The 14,229-nt window shown below is 51.8% G+C and overlaps 1 protein-coding gene across 1 annotated transcript; it reads left to right on the plus strand.

Annotated features, from left to right (window-relative positions):
* The first annotated feature begins 1,220 nt into the window (after nucleotides 1-1,220).
* Nucleotides 1,221-11,622, plus strand: Ajuba (ajuba LIM protein). The gene is made up of 8 exons (XM_008839895.3): nucleotides 1,221-2,589; nucleotides 5,346-5,447; nucleotides 7,092-7,159; nucleotides 7,266-7,328; nucleotides 8,761-8,891; nucleotides 8,979-9,030; nucleotides 9,678-9,746; nucleotides 10,219-11,622. The coding sequence occupies exons 1-8, from the start codon at nucleotides 1,560-1,562 to the stop codon at nucleotides 10,342-10,344; spliced, it is 1,641 nt and encodes a 546-aa protein (XP_008838117.1). The 5' UTR covers nucleotides 1,221-1,559; the 3' UTR covers nucleotides 10,345-11,622.
* The last annotated feature ends 2,607 nt before the right edge of the window (nucleotides 11,623-14,229 follow it).

Genomic DNA, 14,229 nt, shown 5'->3' on the forward strand with positions numbered 1-14,229 from the left:
AAAAAAAGGTATTCAAAACGTTGGGATGGAAATAATATGATTTGTGTACACCTAATTTTCACGGTCATTTATTATCTAAATACAAGGACTGCCATTTTCCTTCATTTCTGTCTTTCACCCCTTGCTGAAATCAACTGGGTGATAGTTCCATCAAGAGTTTCTCTTTTCCTCATCCTTGACCATGGGTCACTATCAACCTTTTCACCCTGATCACTTGCATCATCTGACTGGCATTTCTCCCCCTCAAGTTAATACTCTTTGCTACGACCTCCTGGGACCAACCTTCAGGGAGGGTCAGAGTGGGGGAAGGGTGTATACTTAGCCTTGAAACCAGCCTTTCAATCCCTGGTCGCCAGAAATATTTGCTAAAAATTTCATTTCCCAACACCAGGGGGTGTCTCTCCCTCTCCTGCCCTTAAGGTAGCGATGGGGGCCAAACCTTTTCCTCTCTGGTTTACGTACACAATAAATCGCCCTCCGTCCCTCTCGCAGCAGGGATCAGTCCCAAACCTTTTCCTCGCTCCTTCTCACTGCTTGTACAAGCACATAAATCTTCCTCCGTCTCTCTCCACTATCACAGAGCTGTGGGTCCAGAAAGTGCTATTTATTGCGTGTCTGTCAAGCTGTCGAGACTAATTTGCCCTTTCCCTCGTCTACGCGTTCGCTGGCTTCTCCATCTTCCACACCTCTCTCTGCCCTGGATCTTCCTTTCGCGACCCGTCTTATACCTAGATGCGGTTCCTCTCCTTTCAGAGCTACCTCCAAGGGGGGGTCTCTCAATCTCTTCTCTCTGCACCTTTCTTCTTTTTCCCTGGCTTCCTCTTTATGCCTCTCCCTCATCATCACTTCTGCACCACGTTTCACAATCTCCCCACAGTCCTCACACTAGGAACAAAGTCGCGGTATTTGCACAGAACATGCCCGGGTCGCCCCGTCGCAGAACGCGACATGCCACGGTGCACCTCCGCGCATTCCAACTCTAAACAAAGAGTGCCCTTCACTCTGCCCCTGCACCCTCTCCGGTTCCAACTCCCGAATCTTGCGGCCACAGTTGCCCAATCTGCCCCTTGACCTCCTTCCACCTGCATCCGGCGGACCTCCACCTCCAGGGCAACGAGCCCCACTGCTCCCCTGCGACGCACAGGAGATCCTTGCGCGGACACCCCCCAACCCTCGGGTGCACAGCTCGCTCCGCCCTTCCCGGAAAGTAGATCCGGCCAGGCAGACAAAAGTTTGGAGAAGTTCGGCTCGAGCCGAGTGTGAGAGTAAGGGGGGCGGGGGCCGCAGCTGGCGGGCTGGTCGACGCGCGAACAGACCTGCGGACCGGACAGCTGCGGTGCAGGCCCTCCCAGCCCCGCCAGCCCCAGATGCGTGGGGGACCTTGGCCCATCCCGCTGGGGGATGCTGCGAGATGACGAGCGCCGGGCACCTGGGCCGTCCGCTGAGCCCCTCGGCATAGCCCGTGCCCCCGGGGCACCCGAGCCCGGACCGAGAGGCGGCCGCGGAGGCGCTGCGGGGTGCTGGCCGGGGAAGGGGCTGCAGGCTCCAGACCCGTGGGCATGGAGCGGTTAGGGGAGAAGGCCAGTCGCCTGCTAGAGAAGTTAAGAATCTCGGACTCCGGCAGCGCCAAGTTTGGCCGCAGAAAGGGTGAAGCTAGCAGGTCTGGGTCTGACGGCACCCCTGGGTCAGGCAAAGGGCGCCAAGGTGGGTTGGGGGCACCCCGGAAATCCGGACACCGAGGAGCTGCTGGGGGTCCTGGGGATGAGCCGCTGGAGCCGGCCCGGGAGCCGGGCGCCCTGGACGCCGAGCGGAACGCACGCGGCTCCTTTGAAGCGCAGCGCTTCGACGGGCCCTTTTCCGGGGGGCCACCGCCCCCCCGAGTCCTGCCTCTACCTCAGTCCCTACCTCCCGATTTCCGGCTGGAGACCACCGCCCCGGCCCTCAGCCCTCGCTCCAGCTTCGCCAGTAGCTCCGCCAGCGACGCGAGCAAGCCGTCCAGCCCCCGGGGTAGCCTGCTGCTGGACGGGGCAGGGGCCGGCGGGGCCGCGGGGAGCCGGCCGTGCAGCAATCGGACCAGCGGCATCAGCATGGGTTACGACCAGCGCCACGGGAGCCCGCTGCCCGCCGGACCGTGCCTGTTCGGCCTACCCCTCAGTGGGGCTCCAGCGGGCTACTCCTCCGGAGGGGTTCCGTCCGCCTACCCCGAGCTCCACGCCGCCCTGGACCGCCTGCGTGGGCCCGCGGGGTTCGGCTGCCAGGAGAGCCGCCACTCGTACCCCCCGGCCTTGGGCAGCCCTGGGACTCTGGCCGGGGCCGTAGTGGGAACCGCGGGGCCTCTGGAGAGACGCGGGGCGCAACCCGGACGACACTCGGTCACCGGCTACGGGGACTGCGCCGCGGGGGCCCGTTACCAGGATGAGCTAAGCGCACTGCTGCGCCTGGCAGTGGGTACCGGTGGGCGAGACGCCGGCGCCCGCGGGGAACCCTCGGGGATCGAGCCCTCGGCCCTGGAGGAGTCTCCAGGTCCTTTCGTTCCGGAGGCCTCGCGAGCCCGGATGCGGGAGCCAGAGAACCGAGAAGACTACTTCGGTGAGTAAGAGAAGACCTAGGGACCGGTCCACGCATCCGGCCCACTGGGGCCCCGACGGCCCAAATTGCCTGCGACCCGGGCTCGGAGGCTGCGATCCCGGACTAGCAAAGAGGCCGGATGGATGGAAGAGGGCGGACCCCAGAGCACTTGCACTCATCCTGCCGGGTTTCTAATGGGGCATCCCTGACAAATTCAGCTCCCCCTGATTATCTCCTGAGTCGCATTTTCTCTAGCGTTAGGGCGCCTGGGCTTTTTCGCAGTAGGAGGCCTTGTTGGGAGACACCGCGGTGGGGCCGTAGGAGCATCCTCCCCCACCTTGCTCCCCCCCCCTTTCGGCGGTGCCCCGGCAGGCTTCGGCGTGCCGCGCCCCCACCCGTCTAGGCTCCGCCCGCAGGAATTCGGGGAATGTGAGGGGGGCGGGGCAGGCTGCCGAGTGCGTGCCGACTCCTGCCCTGGCGCTCCAGGTGCCGGCTGCCGACGCCCGCTGGGCTGAGGGGTGCGGTGCTTGCGCCCGTTGGGGGATGTTTGCTAGCTCCCTCAACCGTGGCTGCTTGGAGGGGGTGAGGGGGAAAGAGCCTGGGGAGGAAGAAAATAGGGATTCTCCTGCTGCCCAGCCCTGCTCGCAAGGTGTGCCAGTGGCCCGATGAGCCATGACCACCAGGAGACCATTACACTTGGATAGATTCAGACACCATGTGACCACCAAAAGTAACCTGGCCGTGAGTCCTGGCCATAACCTGCTGGGCATTCAGGCAGGAGTAGACCCCTTTCTTCCTGCTACTGTTGAAACCTGGCCACCGCCTCCTTCCAGCACTCTTCAAGAAGTACTGATTTTATGTTTCAGCTAGGAGGTGAGGTGTTAAAACCCATAGGCATTACTTCATTATAAAGCAGTTGTGATCTGAGTTTGGGGGACTCACCCCCTAGAATTGTGGGCCTCCATGTTCCTGCCCTGGCCCTCATGGTTAGAAGTAGGAATAGAGGGAGGAAACCAAAGAGAGGTCGGGAAGAAAATTCAGAGGTTAACAGACTGGAAAGGGCCTGAGAGTTCAAATCCCACCTCAGCCTCACATTAGCCCCCCCATATTTTCACCTATCCTGAAGAAAGCCCAGAGCAGATAATGCTCAATCACCTTGATCGAGGGAAACAGTGACAGGTCCATTTAGCAAGGTCCTTTTGAGGCCCAGTAAAGAGCTGGGAAAGAAGTCTCAGTTGGCTATACCATCAGAGCCAAAAGGAAGAAAGGGACTCCGAGAGAAAAGCGCAATAAAATGGCAGGAAGAAGCTAGGTGTGGATATTCTGGTTGAGAGGTGGACAAACATGCAGGAGCAACTGCCTCTTGTCTCCATAATATCCAAGGCTTCCCACAGAACACCTCTGACCGGACCACCTGGCATGGCAGTCTTGGGCAGATTTCCATGGCTATGGACCTCAGAGTTGGAGGGCTTCTTGGGCTCAGATTGCCTCCCCTGACAACAGCAGACCCCTGTGCCCTCGCCTGACCCTTTTACTGTTTAGGGGCCCTCTTCCTCAGCTTCAGCCTTGCCCAGCTGCCAGAGGGTGGGAGCAGGACAGGCCTGGGCCCATCAGTTGCTGCAGCTGCTGCACCAGCTCCCAAAGCCCTGGGCGAAGACTGGGATGGGCCCCAACAGGCAGGGAGTGTGGCAGTGTGCCGAGGGGGAAAGGTGGGGCAGGCCCGTTGGGATCTGCTCCCCAAAGACAGGCCCTATACCTCAGTCATGGGCCTGGAATTGGGGAGTGGAGGCAAGGAAGAACACACCCAGGAGAGGCTGGTTCCAGAGCCAGGTGTATGTGTCTCGGTGAGGGATGCTGGGAGAGCTAAGCTCTGTGCCTATCCTATGTGACCAGGGCAAGCAGGGAGGCCGTAGGGTTCTGATACCCTTCTGGGAATCCTTTACAGTTGAATCTCAACCTGTGTTCTTAGCAGTCACTTTCCCCAAGGAGTGCTCACATGGCCCTCTGCTGAGCCAGATCCAATTTTGTAGATGGCAAAGCTGAAGTCCCAGAGACGTCTTGTGGGTCTGGCTTGCTTTCTCTGAGCCCCTGGGTACCGGCATCTCCCACAGTTTGTCTCACAGTTTAAGACTTTACATTTTTATTTTATGTGTATGAGTGTTTTGTTTGCCTTCATGAGTGCACCTCTTGCATGCAGGAGCCCTTGGAGGCCAGAAGAGGGTGTCGGATCCCCTGGAACTGGAGTTACAGTTGGTTGTGATCTGCCTTGTGGGTGCTGGGAACTGTACCCAGATCCTCTCTAAGAGCAGCAAAGTGCTCTTAACTGCTGAGCCATCTCTCCAGCTCACAATTTTTTTTTTTTTTTTGGTATTAGATATTATACTAGGCACAAGGTAGGTGTTTAGAAAATATATGTTAATCAAGTAAACCAGAATGGATCTACCTAGCCAACCTCTTGCTAGATCCCATTTCCCTGCTATGTGCCCAAAGTAGCCTTGAACTTCTGATCCTCTTGTTGGTTTATAGGTGTTCACTACCACACCCATTTATGTGGTGCTAGGGGTAGAACCCAAGGCTTCAAATGTGTTAGGCAAACATTCTACCAGCTGGACTACATCACCAGCCCACTGCATCCATTTCTTGTCAGAACGGAACCCATTAAGGGAAGCTATGTTCCTTTGGCACATCAGCCAAGCACAGTCAGGAAAACTTGGGGATCCTTGGATTTGAGCTGGGGAAGTGGGATGTGATGCTGACCAACTCTCCTTTCCTCTCAGGCACCTGTATCAAGTGCAACAAAGGCATCTATGGGCAGAGCAATGCCTGCCAGGCCCTAGACAGCCTCTACCACACCCAGTGCTTTGTCTGTTGCTCCTGTGGTGAGTGCACCTGCCAGTCAAACCCCCTTCACTCCTCCCACGCCCAGCCAGACACTTTGATAAGTGCTGTGGGGAATCTGAGGAAAGCTGTGTGTCTTCATTTGCCTCATAGAGCATCTGTGGGGTCCCCACAAAGTATCTGAAAGCCACTGCCCCACCTTCTGTCCCGCTTCCTTGTCTGGGTGCTACCTGGCCATCCTCCCCACTGCGCCTCTGCTTGAGGAGTCCATCCTCCCTGCCTTGTTCAGCCTCCTTGCTCTTCTCTGATCCTCCCTCTTTCTTCTGCCTTCCTGCTGGCCCAGCCTGGACTCCCGCCCAGCCTCTCCTTGGTGGGGTTTGGTCTCGGGCAGCAGAGTTGCCTGGGGCGACAGTGAAAGACTGGAATGTGGGAAGGGCGGGTGTGGGCTGGGGGAGTGGGGAGCTGTGGAGGGGTGGGTAGGGGGGTTTTCTCTCGGCTGGTCAGAGTTCAGCCACCTCACTACAGTGGAGGCCACCGGGCCATGCCAAGCTGATGACATCACACTCCAGGAATGCCTGCTGCTGTTAACTCAGGAGGCCCTCTGTGGGGGTGCTCCCTGTGGCCTTAACTCCCCCCACCACACCCTCCCTCACCTCTCATTATCCCTTCACCACTGCTTACCCATTCTGATTCTTTTGCTAAACCTTTAATCTCCTATCTCTGCCTGTCTGACTCCAGCTTTTCTCTCACTCCCCCAGCTTCTGCCTGGATCTCTCTGGGCTGATCTGGCTCTCCTTTTCACAGGGCCTCTTCTGGGTATGTCCTTTCTTTTTCTCTCCTGTCATGAATTTCTATGTCAGTTTTTCTGAACTCCTGAACAGAACTGGATGTAGAGATTTTGATGGGAAGAAGGCAAAAAAAAGGGAGACTTTCCCATTCTTCCCCCTGTTCTTACTCCCTCATCCTTGACCATTTAGACACTGGAGTCCTTTTGTGGATGTTGGGCCATAGGGAAATGGTCCTGCCATGTAGGCTTGCCAAAATCCCAGGCTGCCTCTGACCTTGAAGACTGAGGCCCTCCAAACTCCCAGACAAAGCACTTGGTCCCCCAAAGTAACTCCAATATGTCCTGACCACTAAGAGGCTGGAGCCAGATGGGGCTGTGAGAGCCAGGATAGCTATGCTCACAGGCAGAGAGACTGCTAGGTTGAAGGGCCCCAGGGGACAAGGCCTGTGGCAGTGCAAATTGTGTAACATGTAGATCTGAGCCTCTTACCAGGTACCCCAGCTTGCCATTGGCTTGGCGCCTCCAGGTCTCTCCAGGTGCACTAGGCCTGAAAAGGACCAGGTGGCAGACAGCTGTTGAAGACACAGGAGCTAGAGGAGCAGTGAGCAGGAGAGAGGTTGCTTGGTTGGAATGAGGCCAAAGCAGGGTTTTATCCTTTTTCTTTTCATTGAGGGTCTTATTATGTAGGCCAAGCTGGCCTCAAACTCTTGATCCTCCTGCCTCAGTCTCCACATGTAGCTGAGATGGGATTTTTGTATGGGGAAGAACAGACAGAGGCTAGCAAGAAAAGCTTTTAAGGTCCAGGTTTAAATGTGCAATTTGGGGAGCAGAAACCAGTGAGAACAGCCCTGCCTCTGGGCTCCAAGATGGCGTCCAACCGCTTCTCTGCTGCTTCTAGGGCGAACTTTGCGCTGCAAGGCTTTCTACAGTGTCAACGGCTCTGTCTACTGTGAGGAGGATTATCTGGTGAGTGAGTAGCCCTTGCACCTAGAATTGGCTCTCTGCTGGGACGCTGGTGGCCAGCTGGAGTTCCAGCCTTCTCAGCTTGTTAACAGCCTCCTTTCGTCTCTAGTTTTCAGGGTTTCAGGAGGCAGCTGAGAAATGCTGTGTCTGTGGTCACCTGATTTTAGAGAAGGTAAGGAATGGCCTTAAGCAGAGACTTTGATGCCAGGGCCTGAGGGGCAGAACCAGGGGCTGAGCCGATACTGAAGAAGGCTGGGAGGGAACCTATCCCCAGATGAATGAGGTTCTTGCTATTCTTCCAGTGTTCTCCCTCTGCTTGTGAGAAGTCTGTGATCCTAGTCTTTGCCCTCCTGGGCTTCTGTGATCTGTCCCCTTTCTGACTATGGAGGCACAGCCAGGCCCTCCAGCTCGAGCTAGGTTTGAAAGGTCCTAGCTCTTAGTCACTTTTCTGCTACTGGTTGCGATCAGTTGGAACTCGATTTTCTTTTCTGTAAAAAGAAGGAATTGTGGATTCAATCACACAGGGATTAGATCAGTGACTCTTAACCCTGGCAGCTTGGCAGAGAGCTGGGAAGAATTGGAAAAATTACAGTTCTGGTACCCGTCACTTGAGTTGTAATAAAAAGTTAGGTGTGGGGGGCAAGGGCGATACAGTTGATCTTGTCTCAGAAAAAAAAAGAAAAAAGAGGAGACTCAGGCATTGGTTTCTTTCCCTCTCTCCCTCCCTCTCTTCTTCCTTCCCTTCCTTCTTTCTGGTCTGGAACTCTTGATTTTCCTTCCTCAGCTACCTGAGAGCTGGGATTGCAAGTACAGCTGCTAAAATGATCTAAAGTAGCCAGGGTTTTTTTTTCTGCGCACCTATAATTCCAGCACTTGGGAGGTGAAGGCAGAGGAATTAGAAGTTCAAAGTTATTCTCGGCCGCACAGCCAGCTCAAGGCCAGCCTCGCCTGTGTAACACCGTCTCAAAAAAAGAAAGAAGGAAGGAAGGAAGGAAGGAAGGAAGGAAGGAAGGAAGGAAGGAAGGAAGGAAGGTAAAGCAGCAAAACATTTAATGATTTAATTATGTAAATGGAAATATATGTTTTGACTTCCTTAATCAATTAAGGAATTCCAACATGTCTCACCAAAGGATAACTTGTTTAAAATATTTATGGGGGCTGGAGAGATGGCTCAGTGGTTAAGAGCACTGGCTACTCTTGAAGAAGACCTGGGTTTTGTTTCCAGCACCCACCTTAATTCCAGTTTCAGATGATCCAATACCCTCTTCCACAGAATACTCCTACACATAAAATTTAAAATTTTTTTAAAAGGAAAGAAAGAAAGAACGAAAGAAGTAAAAAGAAAGAAAGGAAAGAAAGAAAGAAAGAAAGAAAGAAAGAAAGAAAGAAAGAAAGAAAAGGAAAGAAAGGAAAGAAAGAAAGAAAAAGGAATTACGCAAGGGTCTGGAAGGTTTCTAAGACCTTTTTGAGATTTTCTGCCTGAAGACTCCTTGGTCTCCTCAAATTCTGTAGCATTCTTCTAGCTGGACAGGAGGGGTTTGGAAAGGGACATGATGGGTAGCTAGATTGACTAAAAGACTGATCCTCCTCCCACTCCATGCCAGATCCTACAGGCAATGGGGAAGTCTTATCACCCAGGCTGCTTCCGATGCATCGTTTGTAACAAGTGCCTGGATGGTGTCCCCTTCACAGTGGACTTCTCCAATCAGGTGTATTGTGTCACTGACTACCACAAGTGAGTCCAACCTGGGGGCAGGGGGTACAATGTGGAACTGAGTCTGGGGACTCCCCAGCCTCAGCTCATCACTGTCTCCTCTCTTAGAAATTATGCCCCTAAATGTGCAGCCTGTGGACAACCCATCCTCCCTTCAGAGGTCAGTGTGTCTGAGTTCTGCAGGGCAGCTAGTGCTGCTGCCTCTGGGGAGGGAATGGGGAACATGGAGCCTGGCCTCCCTTGGGAAGTGGTGATGCTGAGGAATGTACATTCTATAAAGATTCCCGTGTGACTCTGCTCTTGGGGTCACCACTCTGACCCAAACATCCGGGCTCCCTATCTTCTGTTTCAGTCCAGAGAAGGAGGCTCTCTTAAAGGTCATGGTCACCAGATCCCAAATATATAGGGACTGGGAAAAGGTGAAGGAACCCTCAAGCCAGTAAAAGAATCAAAAATGATTTAAGAGGGTATGCCTAGGGAGAAAAACTGAAAGCCAGTGAGGCATCCCCTACTGGGTCACCTTGTTCAGCCTGCCCGCCCCTACCCCTTTTCCCCATCCTCTGCTTCCCCCACACCTGGGAGCGGCAGGTCAAGCCAGCCCCTCTGTACAGAGGGAGAGCTGCATAAATGGGGGCATGCCTTCCTGGAACTGCCACACATCTCAGAGCTACATGTGATTGTATCTGACGGCAGTGGAGAGGCCTTTGTGTGGGCTTCCTGTTATAGCTGGAGGATTCCTGGGGGGATGGGATAGGGAGTTGGGGATACCATGCTGTGCTCATCCCCATGGGGGTATGCATGTTTCAGGGCTGTGAGGACATTGTGAGGGTGATATCCATGGACCGTGATTATCACTTTGAGTGCTACCACTGTGAGGTAAGTGTTGGGGTCCAGGGCTGATGGAGGAGAGTTGGAATTTGGGAGGGGGAAGTCCGTCCTAGAATAACCATGCATCTGTGGGAGTCATGTAGGATACAAAACAGGAAGGCTCCGTGACCTATGTGCAGTCTCTCAGTCTCTTGTCCTCTGGCTACTCTTCGTGGCCCTAGTTGTTTAGGCCTTTCTGAATCTGGCATGCCCTGAATCATGACTCCTCAAATAGATAGACAAGAGATTCCTGGTAACTGCTACAAATGGGGCTTGTCTCAATATTTCTGCTGCAGCAGCGCCACCTGGTGTCCAGAAAAAGTATTTTTTATCAGATTTTCACCCTTTTATCCTTCACCCTCCCCACCTTGCAACCCATCCTCCAGTCATTGGGATTCTGGTATTGAGCATAACAGACTCCCAAGATGTCCTCCTGTGTTGGGGGCCTGGGCTGAAGTGAACTAGCTTCTCTCTTCCCTAGGATTGTCGCATGCAGCTGAGTGATGAGGAAGGTTGCTGCTGTTTTCCTCTTGATGGACACTTGCTCTGCCACGGCTGTCACATGCAGCGACTCAATGCCCGACAGCCTCCTACCAACTACATGTGAGCTGTAGTCACTGCTGCTGCCATCACCGCTGTTGGGAAATTCCTCAGGCCAGCCTGAGGCAAGGCGTGCACTCTGCAGTCCTTGTGAAGGGTCCTCTGGGGAGGCCCCAAAGGCCAGAGACCCAAAGACCCTAACATTCCAAATGGACTGTGGAGAAGGGACCTTCTGGTCTTCCCTGTGTGCAGACTCTGCTGTAGCGTATGCTTAGTCACACAAATGGGTTCCAGTACTTTCTGAACATCAGATTCTGGTGTAGATTTCCATTGTATAAGTCAAACAATGTTCTGGCGCTGGATCATAGGCGAGAGCATGGCAGAAGTCACCCCCAACACACGCTCTGTTATACCCTAGGTATGGGGTCAGACATGGGGTCAGTCAGGCATTTCCACAGTTTGCTTGCTGTCTAGATGAAGGGGTAGAAACCCTGGACTTTATAATGAATCGTTTCTGGGCCTTCTGTCTAAGGACCAGGAGAGCTCCCCATCCCTCTTCTGGGAATGGGACCAGCTCTGGGTGGGCCTGCTGCCTGTGTTGCCTGTTTCTCAGGGACTCAAGTGGACCTGGGGAGGCTAAGTGGGGCCTGTCCTTGGTTGTTCTGCTCAGCTTGGGAAGTAATGAGCAGGTCTCTGTGGGTGTGGAACTTGCTGGGTGGGATGTCTAGGAAGCTTCAGGCTAGCCCCACTCCCAGGGTTAAAGTGCACTGAGCCCTGTAGCCCAGCATGGGTACATTCATATACGTGTGTGTGCATGCACCCTCCCTCCACACACACTCTTCCCTTTTTCTCAGGTGACTTTTACACTTAGTTCCCTAGTTGTAGCTTACCATTCAAGACCTCCCACCTTGGCAGGATCCTGGATTATATCCACAGCCCCACAATTCAGGCTGGGGGTGCTGGAGGAAACACTTGGATTTGGTTTGAGAAGTCAGTTTGGCTGAAACTTGAATTCACCTAAAGTTAGATGTCTTAAAACCGGTTCACTGAAAACTTGGTCGTTCAGCTCGCTTGAGGACAGGTTGCCAAAAGCTCGTTCCTTGAGAGTGCTTTTATATCCACCTGAGCGTTCTAGTCTTTGTATCACTCCTTGAGTATTTCAGTGATTTCTGTTTGTCAACAGTACTTCAGAGTCATTAACAACATAAATTTATCAGATTCGTAGCACTTTGTAAATGATGACATTGCTTCTTACCTTTATGGCTGTCTTTCCCTATGTTATCTACTTTTCAAACACTTTTTAAAAAGTTTAAAAGTTTCTAGCAATAAATACAATTGGTTCAGATGTTTTCTGCATTATTTCTTCATTCAATATTTGTTTATAAATTACTTGTCTTCAAAATGTAATGGAGTTCAGTATGATTTTGATGCTTTCTCCTGATTTCCACATTCCTATTGTTAAAATGCATGGTGGCTCACACCTTTAGTCCTAGCACCTGGGAGGCAGAGGCAGGTGGATCTGTGAGTTCAAGGCCAGCTAGGGCTACAGGGAGACCCTGTCTCAAAAAGACAAAAAAAAAAAAAAAACACATAGAAAACAAACTCCACATATGCAGACAAAACACACTTATAAAATAAAAATAAAATTTTAAAAAATGCAATTGTATCATAAACAAGTGACAGTCTGGAAATGACTGACTTCCTGAGAACATAACGCCCACCCTGAGGATCATAATAAGATGTCAACAATTCTGAGTGAGGAAGAGAGCAGATTTCATACAGTACCTGATGAAGGAAACGTATTTTTTGAGAGAGACTTGTCCTGAAATTGGACTGCTTGTTCCAGTGCGGAGACTGCTCCCTCTAAACTGTTATTAAATGAAAGAATACAAAGACCCTGGAAGGTTTCAGCAGGCTGCTCAAGCTGGGGATTTAGAGGAATGGACTGACAGAAGAGAACCCCATCTGCACAGGCCCCCAGTGAGCCTTGCCTCTGCTGAGAGTGCCCTTCACCGTTTGCAATTGCTGATGGTTCAGGAGATGGTTTGAGAATACAGCAAGAGGTAGGCCGTGTTTGGTCAGCTTGCCACCCAGTGTTTACCAATAGCTAACAGCACTGGGATGGAAAAAGAGGAAGAAGGTAAGAAATTAGGATCCCTCTGTCTAGATGAAAATCAAAGACAGGGGTTTGACTTTAGCTCTTTGTTCTGAATAACTCTGGTCCCCAAGGGCTTTAATACTATCAAGAATAAGATTGTGGAAAAAAAAAAAAAAAAAGATGGGGGTGCTGGGTGTGGTACCTTTAGGTGCCTCAGGAGGCAGAGACAAGGATCTCTGTAAGATCAAGGCCAGCCTGGTCTACATAGTGAGACCCTGTCTCAAACCAAGTAAATGAACTGTAGAAATGGTTAAACTGTTAAGAGCACTGACTACTTTTGCAGAGGACCTGGATTTGGTTACCAGTACCACATACAGCTAACAACTGTCGGTTACTCTAGTTCTGGGGAATTCAACACTTCTGGCCCCTGCAGGCATTGCACATGTGGTGCTCTTAAATACATGCAGCAAACTACTAATATACATGAAATAAAAATTTTTTAAATATTTTATTATTTTTATTTTATGTATATGTGTGTATTGCCTGCATATAGGCAAGTGTACCTGTGTCATGCAATGCCCGTGGATGACAGAAGAGGCTGTCGGATCCCCTGGAACTGGAGTTACGGACAGTTGTTAGCTGCCATGTGGGTGCTGGGATTCGAGCTTTGGTCTTCTGCAAGAACAATGTTCTTAACCGCTGAGCCATCATCTCACCAGCTCCTGAAATAAAAAATTTAAAAACAAAAATAACAAAAGAGTGAGAATAAAGCTGGGAACTGGGCCTCTTGGCTCGTGCCTGTGCTCTCAGCATTCAGGAGGGAGGTAGAGAAGGGTCAAAAGTTGGAGGCCAGGGGCTGGAGAGATGCCTTAGCAGTTAAGAGCATTTACTTCTCTTGCAGAGGACCCAACTTGGTTTCTAGCACCTACTCTGGGCAGCTCACAAACCACTTGTAACTCCAGCTTTGGGAGATCTGACATCTTCTTCTGGAGGCTAAATGCACCTACACTCGTGCACATACTGCACACAGAGACACATATACACATAATTAAAAACCTTTAAAAGTTTGAAGCCGGCACTGAAGAGAAGGCTCAGCAGTTAAGAGCACTGGCTGCTCTTGCCAGAGGACCCAGGATTGATTCCTAGCACCCACATGACAGTTAACAACCACGCATAACTCCAGTTCCAGGGGATCCTATGCCCTCTTCTGTCCTCTTCAGGCATTGCATGACAGGGGTGCACCTACGTACATGCAGGCAATACACTCATACACACAACATAAAAATTTTATTATTTTTTTCGGTCTTTTTGAGACAGGGTCTCCCTGTAGCCCCGCTGTCCTGGAACTCACTATGTAGACCAGGCTGGCCTTGAACTCACAGAGATCCGCCTGCCTCTGCCTCCCAACGTGCTGGGATTAAAGGTGTGCGCCACCACACCTGGCTAAAAATTATTTTTTTTAAAAAAGACTTTGAAGCCAGCTTGGGCTATATGAGACCCTATTTTTAAACAAACAACAAGCAAACCAGTAAGATGAGAATGAGGATGTAGCTCAGTATAGTGCTTGATTAATACACAAAGCCCTGGGTTCAATCTCTTAACACCTCATAAAATGGGCAGAGTGGTACATCCTTAGAATCCCAACACTCAGAAGAGGCGGCAGAAGCATCAGAGGTTCAAAGTCATCATCAGCTAGAGAGTGAGTTTGAGGCCCGCCTGTCTGAACAACAACAAAAAATTCCTCTGGGATCTGGCATAGTGGCACACACCTGTTAATTCCAGCACTGGAGGATCAAAAGTTTGAGGTCAACCTGGGCCACCTAGTGAGCTGCTACCTCAGGAAAAAAGTAATAC

This window comes from Nannospalax galili, unplaced genomic scaffold, assembly GCF_000622305.1.
Source record: "Nannospalax galili isolate Female #2095 unplaced genomic scaffold, S.galili_v1.0 scaffold1119, whole genome shotgun sequence".
NCBI classification, from domain to species: Eukaryota; Metazoa; Chordata; class Mammalia; order Rodentia; family Spalacidae; genus Nannospalax; species Nannospalax galili.

What these genes read in the sequence shown, in the direction of transcription:
- Ajuba (XM_008839895.3), top strand. Translation starts at nt 1,560, where the DNA reads ATGGAGCGGTTAGGGGAGAAGGCCAGTCGCCTGCTAGAGAAGTTAAGA. An exon ending in CTTTGTCTGTTGCTCCTGTG is followed by an intron (nt 5,448 to 7,091) that starts GTGAGTGCACCT and finishes TGCTGCTTCTAG; the next exon opens with GGCGAACTTTGCGCTGCAAG. An exon ending in TGTGTCACTGACTACCACAA is followed by an intron (nt 8,892 to 8,978) that starts GTGAGTCCAACC and finishes CTCCTCTCTTAG; the next exon opens with AAATTATGCCCCTAAATGTG.